General features: G+C 40.2%; 2 protein-coding genes across 4 annotated transcripts in view; both read left to right on the top strand.

Annotated features, from left to right (window-relative positions):
- The first annotated feature begins 2,731 nt into the window (after window positions 1-2,731).
- On the top strand, window positions 2,732-5,480 carry LOC131889800 (uncharacterized). 2 transcript variants are annotated; one of them, XM_059238995.1, is made up of 3 exons: window positions 2,732-2,892; window positions 4,412-4,852; window positions 4,934-5,480. In XM_059238995.1, the coding sequence occupies exons 1-3, from the start codon at window positions 2,881-2,883 to the stop codon at window positions 5,342-5,344; spliced, it is 864 nt and encodes a 287-aa protein (XP_059094978.1). In that variant the 5' UTR covers window positions 2,732-2,880; the 3' UTR covers window positions 5,345-5,480. The 2 variants fall into 2 exon arrangements, with proteins under 2 accessions (XP_059094978.1, XP_059094977.1); XM_059238994.1 differs by having other exon boundaries at window positions 4,412-5,480.
- Window positions 5,481-7,072: 1,592 nt separating this feature from the next.
- LOC131889805 (tRNA 2'-phosphotransferase 1-like) overlaps window positions 7,073-13,474 on the top strand; it is a 14,975-nt gene continuing 8,573 nt past the window's right edge. Inside the window, exons 1-3 of one of the 2 annotated variants that reach the window (XM_059239003.1) lie at window positions 7,073-7,681; window positions 10,391-10,622; window positions 10,683-10,793. In XM_059239003.1, coding sequence (XP_059094986.1) covers window positions 7,418-7,681; window positions 10,391-10,622; window positions 10,683-10,793 — 607 coding nt within the window. In that variant the 5' untranslated portion in view covers window positions 7,073-7,417. Of the gene's footprint in view, window positions 7,682-10,390; window positions 10,623-10,682; window positions 10,794-13,474 lie in introns of those variants that run through there. The other variant, XM_059239001.1, reaches the window with a different exon arrangement.

Raw genomic sequence — 13,474 nt, 5'->3', positions numbered from 1 at the left:
GAAGTCAATGGCAATAAAATAGATGCTTGAGACCATAAGATCAGTCCTAGTGACTTCCAGGCAAAGAACAATGAATAGGGTCTGTACAGGAATGATTACTTACATATGTACACAGTGAGACAATAATAGTGTTTCCTCTATGACTGTTTCAGGCGGTTAAAATTGCTAAATATTTTCGACTGACATTATGGAACAAACTTCAATCATAAACTTTTAAGGCGTACATTTCACTGAGTCTACATATTTAATCTTGAGACCATGCTTACCCTTCCAGCATAATTACATATATCTATATAAGCTGTAGCAAGAGTAGCTTTTGGGGGCAATGAAAATCTTGAGCATGACCAAAACTCATTTTTCCGTTACCAAAGGAAAACCTCTGTTCAAGTGAAACTGAATTTTCCATTTCCAAGAAATCTGCGAATGGCCGCCTGGTCATACAAAGGGGATTCGAGTGGAAAGAAAAACATCTCATCGAAATGGTGCCAGGGGTACCAGGCACTAGGTCGTTCATTTACAATACGGATGGCTGCTTATCCCAAACCTTGTACTCGATGCCTCGAAACAGTTTCCTGAGGGAGCTAGAGTGGTTGGTTTCGTTTGGTAATCTCAAGGTAGAGCACGAATTTGGGGGGGAAGAGAATCTCCAATCAAATAACTTAGAGCTATGGTTTCGTCGAGTTTCCTTTCTTTATGGGAAAAACAAGAGCAGTAGAACGCACCTTATCAGTTATATATAGATCGGAGCGTTTTTGTTCAGTAACAAATCGTCCCAAGCATCTAATCATTATGATTAGCCATAACACTGGACACGATGAGAAAAAAAAGTATCGAATGGTTGACGGTGTGTTTCCAATGCGTCCCTAATTCAGTGGTATAGGTAATGTATTTGCTTTGATTGCTCTTGTCATCAAAATCCTGTCCATGAAAGCACGAATTTCGTCACTCAAGTCATCCTGGTTTCGTTGATGGTGCATTGAAAACCTAGTTCCATCCAGTAAAGAGCTATTCCTAGATGATGTATTCCAACTACCACTGGATTGTTTGGTAGAGAAAAGCTTCGTCGGACTTGTTTCTATTACGCATTAGCGCTCTACATATCCTCAGACTACTTGTACGGTTCGGAGAAATACCGACATCACAAGCTCAGCCACCAACCAAGGAGACCGACTTAACCTGAATTTCTTTGGAAACACAATGGGCTATACGTCCTTCCCGCACGGTCACGTTGTATACCTCCTTACTAAATATGTACGAGATACATACGCAGTACAGGCTCACACCGGTTGGAAATTCTAGCTCTGAAAATCTGGAATGGATGGACAAATGTACTGTAGTGCATCGAGCTAGAAAATTCTAGACAACCCTCGCCCAAATGCACGGATGTGAAATTCCTAGAAGACTAGCCGACTTTGTGAGCATATGATCTAACAAAATACAATGGTTTCTTGGAAAAAGGCCACCTCATAGTACTCCGTGTTGACGCTCATAGTACGACTGTTGGTCCCTTGTGTGCATGTACATTTGAGGGAGGTTCCCATCTCCAAAACACGTGCTGCTCATCATTAGGTCAGACTTGGAGCCAAGCGAGAAGATTCTGATAATTGAGCTCGTCGTCGCTTCAAACTCGTAGTACCGTATAGCAAGTTTTTGCTCGAGTTTTTATGATCCACTCTCTCCTCCAGCTATATGCTAGTCTTAGCCTCGTTCCTCTAATGTCTATGAGGCTTCCCAAACACGTTGGAGAGCTTTTCTGAGGTTGAATTTCTTTGTCTGGATCGTAAAAATGAACGACTTCGCAATCTCATGCTGGCTTGGGCTTGAATAAGGCCAGGTCCGTTTCGTAGGATGGGTTTGGTTGGTTTAAGGAAAATGCCTTTCTTTCATGTTTCACCTCTTTTGCTTGCAAGCGCTGAATTTTGACTTAATAACGTATGAGCGAGGTCGGCAAGTGAAGACGAGCCGTTCAAATTCGCCCTCATGATGTATGTACTTTGTTCGATCATCGGTTGCCCCTCACAATTCATCACGAGATCTGATTCGACCAATCCGCGCCAAAATAATCAAAACGTACCCAGGAGCATTTGGATGTACTGTAAAAACCAGTGTATTCTGCCTCGTACGAAGAGCCTACGACATGATTCTAAGAACAATTACCGCCCATAAAAATGCAGGAGATTTCAACGAAGTTTACTATCCAATGCTAAGGGAGGAGCCTATGCGGTAATCGTGATCGACAAGAATTTCCACGTGACTCTCCATATCTTTCTGGAAAGTGCGACCATTTGCCGAATTGTGGGGGAACAATGAGTGGACCTCTCCTTTTGAGAGCTACTTTGTAACAACCGTCGTAATAATCCGAGCATATTACATGGACGAATCGGATAAGGCCTCCGCTGAAAGACCGATTACTAGTGACTCTGGAGAGACTGGAAAGAAGAGAGCGAGTTCGAGAAGAAACACAAACGTCGAGAGAGAGGGTCTGGATGCGGGATCTGAGGCGGTGCGATGCTCGGTGCCTCCATCCATCCATCCATCCCTCCGGCAAGCCGTTCCAGGCAGTCCGAAGTCCCCGCATAATTCGAACATACGGACGTACCTAACAGCACTGTACCACAAAACAACGCTGCCGCCGTCCACGAACGGACTCTTACGAAGGTACGTATACGTACTCACGTCGTCAGCCACTGGCTAGCGGAGCACCTCGAGGGGGGAGATTGCACCAAAAAACGCGAATTCCACGCAACCCGCCGAAGCACCCCGTCACCGGCGGTATATAAGAATTGTAAACCCTCCATTGAAGAAAGTTGAATTTCAGAGGTGCTACAAGACCTTTCATACATTTAGTTGCTCAAATCTACGCCAAAGTTCAAAATCACCATGAAGTTGTTGGTAAGCGATTGACTGTTTTGGGCATTGACTGGTTTGATTTTGGATTCTTAAACAATCTCAAGAATTGATTGGGTGTTATTGCATCTATGTGGCCAATTTGCATTGAATTCGCCTCGTTTGGTTGCCTTTTAAATTTTAGGACTTTTTTGTAGTCTCACAAAACAGAAATTGAGCCTCAATTTTTCGTAATTGACACTTAACATCAGCTCACTTGTGACCCGATTTAAGCACTTTCTAACTTGATGAATTCCTTTCTAAGAGTCCTTCTTCAAATATTGCATTTAAGGGCCAAAGCTGTTGTTGGTGTCAAGGACGTAAAGAAATGTTTTGAAACATTATCGAGAATTTGCCAATTGACAAAACAGGCAAAACCCTTTATTATCTTACTGAATTTGTCCGAGTTTGGGATCCACAGAAAACCTTGGATCAAAACATTCCTGCCAAAACAACAATATTTGTGGCAAGAGAAAAAGATCATATTTACCACCTATCATTTATGATTCAACCCAAGTAGTTTCGAGACTTTACCTTGTCCAAGTACGTTGAAAATGATTTGCATAGCCAAACAAGGGGCCGTAAAACCAGTTTGGAAGCAACACCCGCCTTACAGGTGGCTTCTAGCAATGGTCGCTTTCGCCATGTCGTACCACCGTCAAATAAAAGTTCGAGCCCATCCCCCTCTTTGCTGCGTTGTGCTATGAGTGCGGGGTCAAAGCCCTTTCTTTCTTTCTTTCTTTCTTTCGTTCGTTCGTTCGTTCGTTCTTTCTTTCGCTTGAGCTTTTCACTCACACGCATGTACTGCACAAACTCTAGGGTAGGCACATTTGAGTGTGTGGAAAGAGCTTCGGGATAGGTACGAGTACATTCAAGACGGCCCAGAATCAGTCCCATTGATTGAGATTGCTCGAGGGGTCGCTTGACTGGTTTCGAGAGTGGCCTCAACCAACTCAAGTTGAAGCTAGTGGATGTCCATGGTTGAGGAGGAGAGCAAGAAAATAAAGCAACCAACTTTCAAAGACTTTGGGGAAGGGAACAGGAATGCATTTCTACCTTCATTTCGGGCAACAAAAAGTTCATGGTACGACAACGATTCCACCATTCATTATTTTCGGTGCAACTAATAGTACGCCTGTGGTTGCGTAAGATGGTTTTAGTATCTGTTACTCCTCGAGAGTAGGTAGCTAGCACGCAGAAGATGAGTGGAAGCTCTTCATGACTTGCGGATCTAGAAAACTCTCGTTAGAACCTGCTGTGGCTTTAGCTTTTGTTCTATTACGTAAGGTAGCATTCATTGTCAGATTCAGGCCTCAAACCAATTTAAGGTGTTCGAGAAAAGCCGAAAACGACCTTGGGCCAGCACAATCCGGTTTTACTGGATGAACCCAACTGGCTATTCTTGGTGTCTCGGCCAGCCCTGGTCCCTGTATGTAGACGGGCGGATGATGATTGATTGAGGATGGAATGAACTTTGGAAGTGACGCAAGTGCTCGTTTCACCTTCGTATGATTTACCTTTCCAGATTGTTGCTATCGTCTTGGTTGCCTCTATCCATGAGCAAAGCGCCAGCCCCGTGTACTTTTACGGTGGCGTTCCTTCCCTGGTCCTCCCTCGAGCAATCCCCGTTGCTCCCTTCAAAGCTGCCCCCTGTGTCAACGCCATAAATCAACCCGTCCCATGCAGACTTTTCAAGCGTGCTCCTGAAGATGAGACCATGGCCGCAGAAGAGTCCGCCGAAGAGTCCGCCGAAGAGCCCGCTGACAATGCTGGTCAAGCTGTCACCATTCCTTCCATCACTGGCACTGTTGAGGCCAAGCCCGAGGAGCCTGCCCCCGTGAGCGAAGTTGTGGTTGATGAGGCTGCTTCCGATGATGTTGCCACCAAAACCGATGACGACACGACTGGTGATGAGGTGACAGAGGAGTCTAGCGATGAGGCCACAGAGGAAGAATCCACCGATGAGGTTAAGGAGGAAGAATCCACCGATGAGGTTAAGGAAGAAGAATCCACCGATGAGGTTAAGGAAGAAGAATCCACCGATGAGGTTAAGGAAGAAGAATCCACCGATGAGGTTAAGGAGGAGGAATCTACCGATGAGGCCCAAGAGAAAGCATCCACCGATGAGGTGAAGGAGGAGTCCGCCGAGGAGTCCGCCGAGGAGTCCGCCGAAGAATCCGCCGAGGAGTCCGCCGAGGAGTCTGCCGAAGAGTCCGTTCCAAAGCCCGCTGAGGAGTCCGTTGACGAATCTAGCGAGGAAAGCCAAGATGAGGCAGCTAGCGATGCTGTCGCTGCCAAGGCCGATTCTGATGAGGAGGAGAAGGAGGAAGCCTCATCCACCACCGAAGGCGCCGCTGAGACCACCACTCTGGCTGAGAACGAGAGCACCACCGTTGCTGCCACTACTGAGGCCTCTGAAGAGACCACTCAAGCCGAGATCGCAGCTGATATCCAATAAATGCAAGAAACACACAATTTGTTAGATCATTGAATCATGATAATCATGGTATTCAGTACGTATCAAAAGAAACATAGATAATAGTATAAATCTTATGTGCTTGCTCGGAAGCAATAAAAAATCTCCCAAATTGTCACTCTCGAAGTGTTTCAATTGCTATCGAGACTTCGAGAAAGGAACAGGGACTGTCTTTAACGGCAATGCATATTTTGATTTATCAACTTCTATTTTACTGACCTATGCGATCTGTCAGTCTAACACCACGGATAAATTTGCCAAACTTGACAGGGCAAAAAGACTTATGAATCGTTCTCAACGTTTAAGTGTAAAGCTAGCTATAAGACGTGAGTTTTCTCAATTTGCTTAAGCTCTATAAAAGAATAAAGGGTGAAAACGGATCCAATGTAAGGTCAAAATCAACGGTATTCGGACATTTAGGCAAACGCTGGTACCAGCCAACAAACTTGTGTGCCAATGCCAGTGATGCAAAATTGCCGTTTCAAACTGGCTTTAACGAAGCTGACCTTTCCTCATATAGCAATGTGAAAGAAGGGTCAGCTTCTCAACGACGTGTTTGAAGCCCCAAACTTGCATCACTGGCACTAGTACCAGCAAACAAACGAACCTCCCAGAGTTTGCCTAAACGTCCCCATAGCCAAGTTTCTATACTGGCTCAAAACCAATTGGGATATCCATCATTTGGATAGACCTCCAGTTAGATCATGACCTCCATGCTCAAGGATATCATCAATAACAACACACTGGGTCCCAATTTAGAAATTTTCTTAACACATACATGGCTTGCTTTTCATCCATAACACTCTTTGTTATGAAGTGGTCACCCACCAAATTTTGATACGTCCAGGTCTGTGTCAAATAGTTTGAGCTCTAAAAACTTTATCACACTAGAGGGTTTAAAGATATTACAAAAGTATGAATGATATTTAGTTCAACTTTTTTATAGTTTTGACTCAGAAAAAAAGAAAATCCATCTCTGTTCGAATTAGCGATGAAATTTTCTTCGTTAAACTCACTGCTTACTTTTGCCCTTGCTCATCCAAATATGTGTTTGGCATATGCATACCTTGAAGAGTGTTGATGAAAAAGAGAAAAGTATTCCACATATATTGAAGAAGTTCCAATTTCCAAAAAGGCTCTTGGTACCGGGGTAATTAGCCCTGTTTGAATTTCAGAATCTTTTTCCTTATCAAACATAACATAGTGCGAGAAAAGAACCCAACAATATAAGAGAAATTTGGAAATAATGGGATTCCATTCACTTCCAATCACGGGGCGTGTGCGGGGCGATCAGCGCAAGATACTAAAATTACATTTTGAGACGACTCATTGAGACATATCTGTATGTCTATGAATTAAACGTTAGACTAACCAGTGGCATGGTAATTTTTTGCTATTAATGGTACTTTATCGCCAAACCAACGGTCAGTGGTCCGACATCCATATATTTTGTTTAAAACTGAACTAGTGACCAAGACTCATACCTACAAACTCGATACCCATCGCTATTGGCGCTACAAATGTGTATATCTGACCACCTTAACCATGGCCATAACTCTCACTTTATGACATCAAAAAACAAAACTTGATCAGATGTGATGAATATCTGAGTCACCAACTTTAAACGCATCAAATAGAGATTGAGAGCGATAAGTTTATCAGGTTGCGTGGTTCGGTTAAGGAAAGTACCGCACGGACCTTTGCTCTAACAATAACAAAGCTTCGGAGTTACTTGACTTCAACCATCGGATCAACTCATATCTCCTATCAAGAAACACAGACAGACTCACATTGATGACTAACGCCCATGTGCTCACTCACGATTACCTGAGTCGATCTAAGTATTGACACTACTTTATCTTTTGAGCTCTGTTGGGACGTAAATAAACTGGGCTCTGGGAGGGCTTTCCCCACATAGCCAAGATTACACCACGTTGCTCTATTCCCAGTCCATAGAATCCTGGGTCCATGGAAGACTAAGCCATCTGCACATTTCAAAATACTCGTCCATTTGTTTCCCTGTTCAGTTTGACTTCCCAGTGGCCAAAGTTGATCATGTCGTTTGAAAAGCACAATACTCAATTATCAAAAGCCTTGTCTTGGCTGCTTCGACATAACCTCCTGAGCCAAGGTCTGACTTGTTCCCCTGAAGGATTTGTCGATGTCGACTCCGTTCTAAGGCTGCCCAAGTTTCGTCAGTACACGGTGTCTCAAGTCCAAGATGTGGTCCGACTCAACGATAAGCAACGGTTCGCTCTGCGCACAGATCCCCATACTGGAGCCCTTCAAATCCGGGCAAATCAAGGTCACACCATAGAGGTAGATTGTAAAAACGTCAAGTACTTTTTCTTTATGTCCTACCATAATGTAGCAAAGTTACAATGGAACTAGTTGATGAAAATTGAATCGGACTTTTGGCCCACAATAGCGTCCGGAGTTTTGGGGTCGGGTGGTTGACATTTTTGCCTCGAAAAAGAGCTTTAAAAAAATATTCAGATCAAATGAGCATGTCTTGTCATTTCGAACGGGATTCTGACGCAAAAATGTCCTTTCCCAACGCCATCAATATCAAAATATCAGATCTAATGAATTTGGGTACGAAGCTAAATTTGTTTGTTTGTTTGTTTTTTCACGGGCTTTTCTAACCGCTACAGGGATTCTAATCCCCTGTACTATTGAAATAAAAGATTATAATTCGTTTAAAGGGGTCGAGAAAATATTTGATCCTCTTGGGCAATATCAATTTTTCAATGTCAAAATGTCCCCAAATGTTATCTTTTTTCACTCAAAAATGCAAAATATTACATTATATTTCAAACATACCTGTAAAAGCATCAAAATCTCATATCTATCCGTCTTTGTTTATATGAGTTCACATGTATGTTCAAATGGGAGTATACATTAATCAAAAGTAATGACGAAAGAGTTAAAAATGATAATTTTGAAGTAATAATTGAGACAATTAACTTTTAAATCATTGATGACCATCACTGGTCCCTTGTAACCTCAAACAAAAATAAACCCATTTTTTGCTTTTTTGCTCCACTAATGCCAATCTTGAAATAATTTACAAATTGTCATCAATGGACCTGCTGGAAACTATACATACCACTAGTTTGCGGCTTAGCTTAGAATATACAACCGTGAAATGTTGCGGATTTATGTATAGATGTATAGAATATAAATGTGTTGAAAAAGATAGCAAAAGTTCATGCACATGTGTTTACCCTCTTATATGCAGTACTACAATTAAAAGACCAAAACTTGCTCGCTTAATGGCCCATGAATTGGCAGAAACACTTGCTCTTTACTTGTGCAACATTTCATTGCTATTTTGCTTTTTCGGACAATAATTCCTTGCTAACCTCAACTAAAATTGACCATTTGTGAAAAATCAGCGGTCTTAGGCTTAGCATGGAGGAGATAACGACAATTGTTGCGTTGAGCCAGCCAAGGACACTAAAGCAAGGAGCGTTACTTTTTGTGATCACCAAACCTTTCACGCCAAGTTAGGCTTAAGCTTCTGTAGCTGAAATTTTTGAATGTCAATTGTTGGCATAACTATTGAAGAAATTAAGTGATTAATATCATTTTTGTAACCATTGATGGCATGTGCTTCGAACCAGGCGTGTAAATATACTTAAAGTGGCTTCAAACATGAGAAGTGCTAATTAGGTTTTCTTGATAAAGCAAGAGTTTGCTCTTAACACAATCAGTCAATATTTTTTTGCAAATAATATTATTTAAAGAAAATTTTCGCAGAAACATATTGACCAAATTTCAAGTAATTTGGTGAGCTTGTTACGAAACTTTGATTCTCACTCTGGAAATGGCCCTCAATTCAAAAGCAGACATTGTAGCTCTGAGCTACATATTGTTCTTTAAACTCATTTGAATGCTTCATAATTATGGAATAATATATCTTAAGAGATATAACACCTGATTTATTTCGCTATTTTGGATGCTTTTGCAAAAAAAACAAGTTTATTGGAGTTCTAAGTTCAAATTGAAATATAGTGCACTGAACTTTGGTATTACTCTGTGCCCCTTAAGTAATGCCTGCATTTTATGTAAACTTCCTAATATATAGAAACTTAAACTCTACTAAAAGAAAACTCCTCCATTTTCACTAATGCCTATGTTAATTTGTCAAATGTGTGGATTAAGACAAAATTATCAATTGTCCATCCTAGATATTCTAATATGTTAAAATTTATGTACATATACTCTTATTGCCTATTTCATACATTTCTGATATATTTTGTCAGTGAAAGTTCCTTATAAATTAATAAAATGATTCTTGTTGGTTTTCTATCTATGCGGGTTTTGAGCCAGTTTTACGCAATATTTCACTGATTTGAAACGCAATTTGATTGTTTTTGATCAATTTGATGTTCATAGGTAATTTACCCGTTTAATGGCTCTTTAAAGTCCCTGAGCCAGGTGATATCCATATATTTCTACTGAAATGTTACATAAATTTCAAAAAAGCTGAAATATTATTTTCTTATAAAAAAAAAAAACGCGAAAAAAAATATTTTCTAGACCCCTATTCGTTTACTTGCTATCAGTTAAAATTTATACGATATTTGATCTACCAACAACAAACTTGAGTTGGTTGAGCGAGCTAGTCCTTAAATGTAGCATAGATCTGCAATGCTGATCAAAAATTTTGTCCCAATTTGACTTGAAAAATGCTTCCAGATTAACAATATGTACTTACTCTCTACAAATATTAGAGGGAAGCAAATTAAACAATGAAGGAGCCCGAAAGAGAAGAGAAGTGGACTTCATTGTTCGAACTGGCCTAGATTCTCGCGGGATTGAAGGTGCTCTCGAAACGCACATTTAGCCTCGACGGTCGCTACAATTGACCCAAAAATTAGTGAGATGCCTGTTCTTATAAAAAAGTTATTTTAGTACTGATCCTATCACAATACGAAAATGTCTTTGCAGATACAACTGGGTAGCAATTAGGTAGTAATGAGTGAAATTTGCCATTAATGTCACCCGACGCGTTTTCTATAGCACATCAGTCCGGATTTGAAGGCAATCAAGGATGCAACTTTGTTCCCTGTGGTAATCCATGGAACTTATATGAAGGCATGGCCGCTAATCCAAGCAGCAGGTGGATTAAGTCGCATGCGACGAAATCATATCCACTTTGCACCGGGCCTTCCAGATGGTACCTCCGTCATTTCGGGTATGCGGAAGAACTGCGACGTGCATATTTATGTGGACTTGAATCGGGCCCTTCAAGGTTTGATTGAGTAGAATTCTAAATCCAGGACATCATGATAGATTTCCTCGATTCTTTCAGATGGGTTTGAGTTTTTCGAATCGGCCAACGGTGTAATTCTTTGTCCGGGAAATGATGAGCGGGGGGTCCTCCCTTCGACGTATTTCAAAAAAGTTATTCAAGTAAAACAAGGTAAGATCGATTTACAGTGGTCGAATCATTGTCTCTAAAAAAGTAAAAAAAACTGGTTGTAAAAATCAGCAAAAAAGCCCACCAAAATTTAAAAAAGTTAGTTTATTTACCATCATATTGTATTAATCATATTTCAGTTTAGAAGACATTCACTTTTTGGTATGGTTTTATAGAAGAGAGCAAATATTTATTTGCCTAGGTTTCTCTCTTGATTGCTCTTGGCGGAAAATGCATTTTTGAAAAAAATAAGCTCCTCTCCACATCTTAAAAGGTTTGATAGTTACTGCTGATCCTATAGAGAATATTTCAAAGAGTTTTTACTGAACCATTGCTCAGCTTCTAAGAAGTGTAGTTTAGAGTACGCTCCGATCAGATGATATTCTAAAATATTTCTTTCAATGGTTGTCAGGTTTGGAATTTGCCAGATTAACAGAAAAGTGCTGATGTGATTCCAAAAAACAGACGTTATCTACAAGTATGTCATGGCAAGGTAGTCAGGCACTCCTAAAATTTAGTTTTGTTTTTGTTTGCACATTTTATTTTTTCAAATATCCCTCAAAACGTACACATCACAATATGGAAAAGATAAAAGGGATAAAACTAAGTAATTTACTCTATTTCAAAATGTATCCCATACCGCACACTTCAACAAAGCAAAAAGAAACTTATGGCGGCTCTACTTAAATTCACTGATCATAATTTCAATTCAAATTCAAATTTCAACTAGCTAAAGCAATAAAGACGCGTATAGGCGCGTTTTTACTAGTAAGCAGAGTTAAGTTATCGTTTTATCTATCAATGGGTAATGGTTGTTCTTCAAATGGATTGACTAACCAAAGTTTGCATGTACGATAGAAATATGGATCTTTTTTTTTTTTTTTTTTTTTGCAAATTTGTGCCCGATACATCGATTTAAGCTTCACCTTCTACTCAAAAAAAAAAGAATTGAAATGGTCTCGTTCTTTGATGATTTGGTGAACGACAGAAATGTGCAAAAAATAGAGACAATGCAGAAGCACGTTGCGGTATGTCTAATACCTTCAATAAATGACTCATAATGTATATTCTCTATTACAAACACCTTGAGTGGCCTAGAGGCTCTCACTAACTATGAACTTTGAATTGTTAACGTTTCTTGCTAATCCTAATTTTTTTTCATGACTATAAAATATAGGCTTATTGAGTGATTGTAACATTCAATTTTGCACATGCATTTTGGCCTCAAGGTGCTTTGGGTGCAACCCAACCGATCAAATGTGATTGCGTTTGCTCAATTGCTCAAATCAAGTCAGTAAGACTATGCGTACAACCTTTCATGAATTACGCTCCCTTTATTACGGTTTGTTGACAATTACCTTTGTCAAAATATTCCATATCAGTACGTATACTTCCGGCTGATCTCAAGGCATTTTTGTTCAGTCGCATTGTGGTAGTTGGTATGATCGGAAAAAGTGCAGCATTTGGAATTTAAAAAAAATATCTATAGGGTAGTCATAAGTTGGTCATAAATTGAACCACATTTTGTTGATTACTTTAAACATAAGGTGTGCCAAACCTTTTCCCCGGTCTTAGAATCAGGATAAAAATAGCTATTAGGTGTCTCTTTTTGGCTAGGGAATGAGGAGTGTTCTCTAGCTATTCTTCGTTTAGACGAAACCTTAAAAAGTTGTGTTAGCATTATTGTACGCAAAATACTGTCAACACGTGTTCAAGTCTCCGACATCTTTGGTAAAATGTTTGTTTTCTTGTCGACATTGAACGATCTACCGACCACTTTTCTTTTAAAACTGGAACCCCATCTTGTCTATGAACGTATCCCTTATTAGATTGGTGCTCTGTCGTTGGGTGTAATTAGAGTCTAGAAGGTTCCTTGAAAACAAAGTCGGGGAGAAGAATCGAACTGGGAACGCCTTTCATTTTGAGAAACTGTGCTAACCACTATGCTACGTCCTCTCCCCGTTGCTACTCAAGCTAGAATCATCTGGGGATTTGCCAGTAGGAAAAATTAAAGAGGAATTTTCTAAGAAGTTTTAGCCCAAACCCAATGTTACTGAGCATTATTTGGACTGGAAATACTGCCATTTGGCCAAACAACCAAATCTATATGTAAAGGGCTGTCTCGTTTTGAACGTGACATAGCAAAACTCAATATATTTTTCTTTGCTTGGAAATTAATTTTGCCTATTTTGTCCTCTAAAAAATGTTGCTTCAACATACAAATCAACGGATTTGTTGGTCATTTCACTGACTAATTACCCCGACAACTTTCTCAATCGACCAAAGTTTGAAAACTCTGCCTTTTTGGACAAGCTTTTGTTGAGAGATTTCAGAAGTCAGAAATCAACATGAGTAGCACAGAGCATCTTTACACTTGGTTTGTTCTCAACTCAGTTTCGCAAAGAAATGTGCATAAAATATGTTCTTAGTATGGTTGGTGACTACACATACTTAGATATTTTGAGAATATGAGCATAGGAGTAAAACTTGGTGTCATGTTGTAAGTTTTGGAACCAGCAAAAAATTTTTGGACACTCTAGACGCCAAATACGTATTCGGACATTTAGGCAACCGCTGGTACCAGCAAACAAACTTGCCTGCCAATGCCAGTGATAAATAATTGGCGTTTCAAACTAGTTTTAAACGAAGCTGACCTTTCCTCACATAGAAATTCGAAAGAAGGG

Source organism: Tigriopus californicus, chromosome 11, assembly GCF_007210705.1.
Source record: "Tigriopus californicus strain San Diego chromosome 11, Tcal_SD_v2.1, whole genome shotgun sequence".
Classification (NCBI taxonomy): Eukaryota; Metazoa; Arthropoda; class Copepoda; order Harpacticoida; family Harpacticidae; genus Tigriopus; species Tigriopus californicus.
The sequence above is the reverse complement of the archived record's forward strand: the minus strand, read 5'-3'. Positions and strand labels throughout refer to the sequence as shown.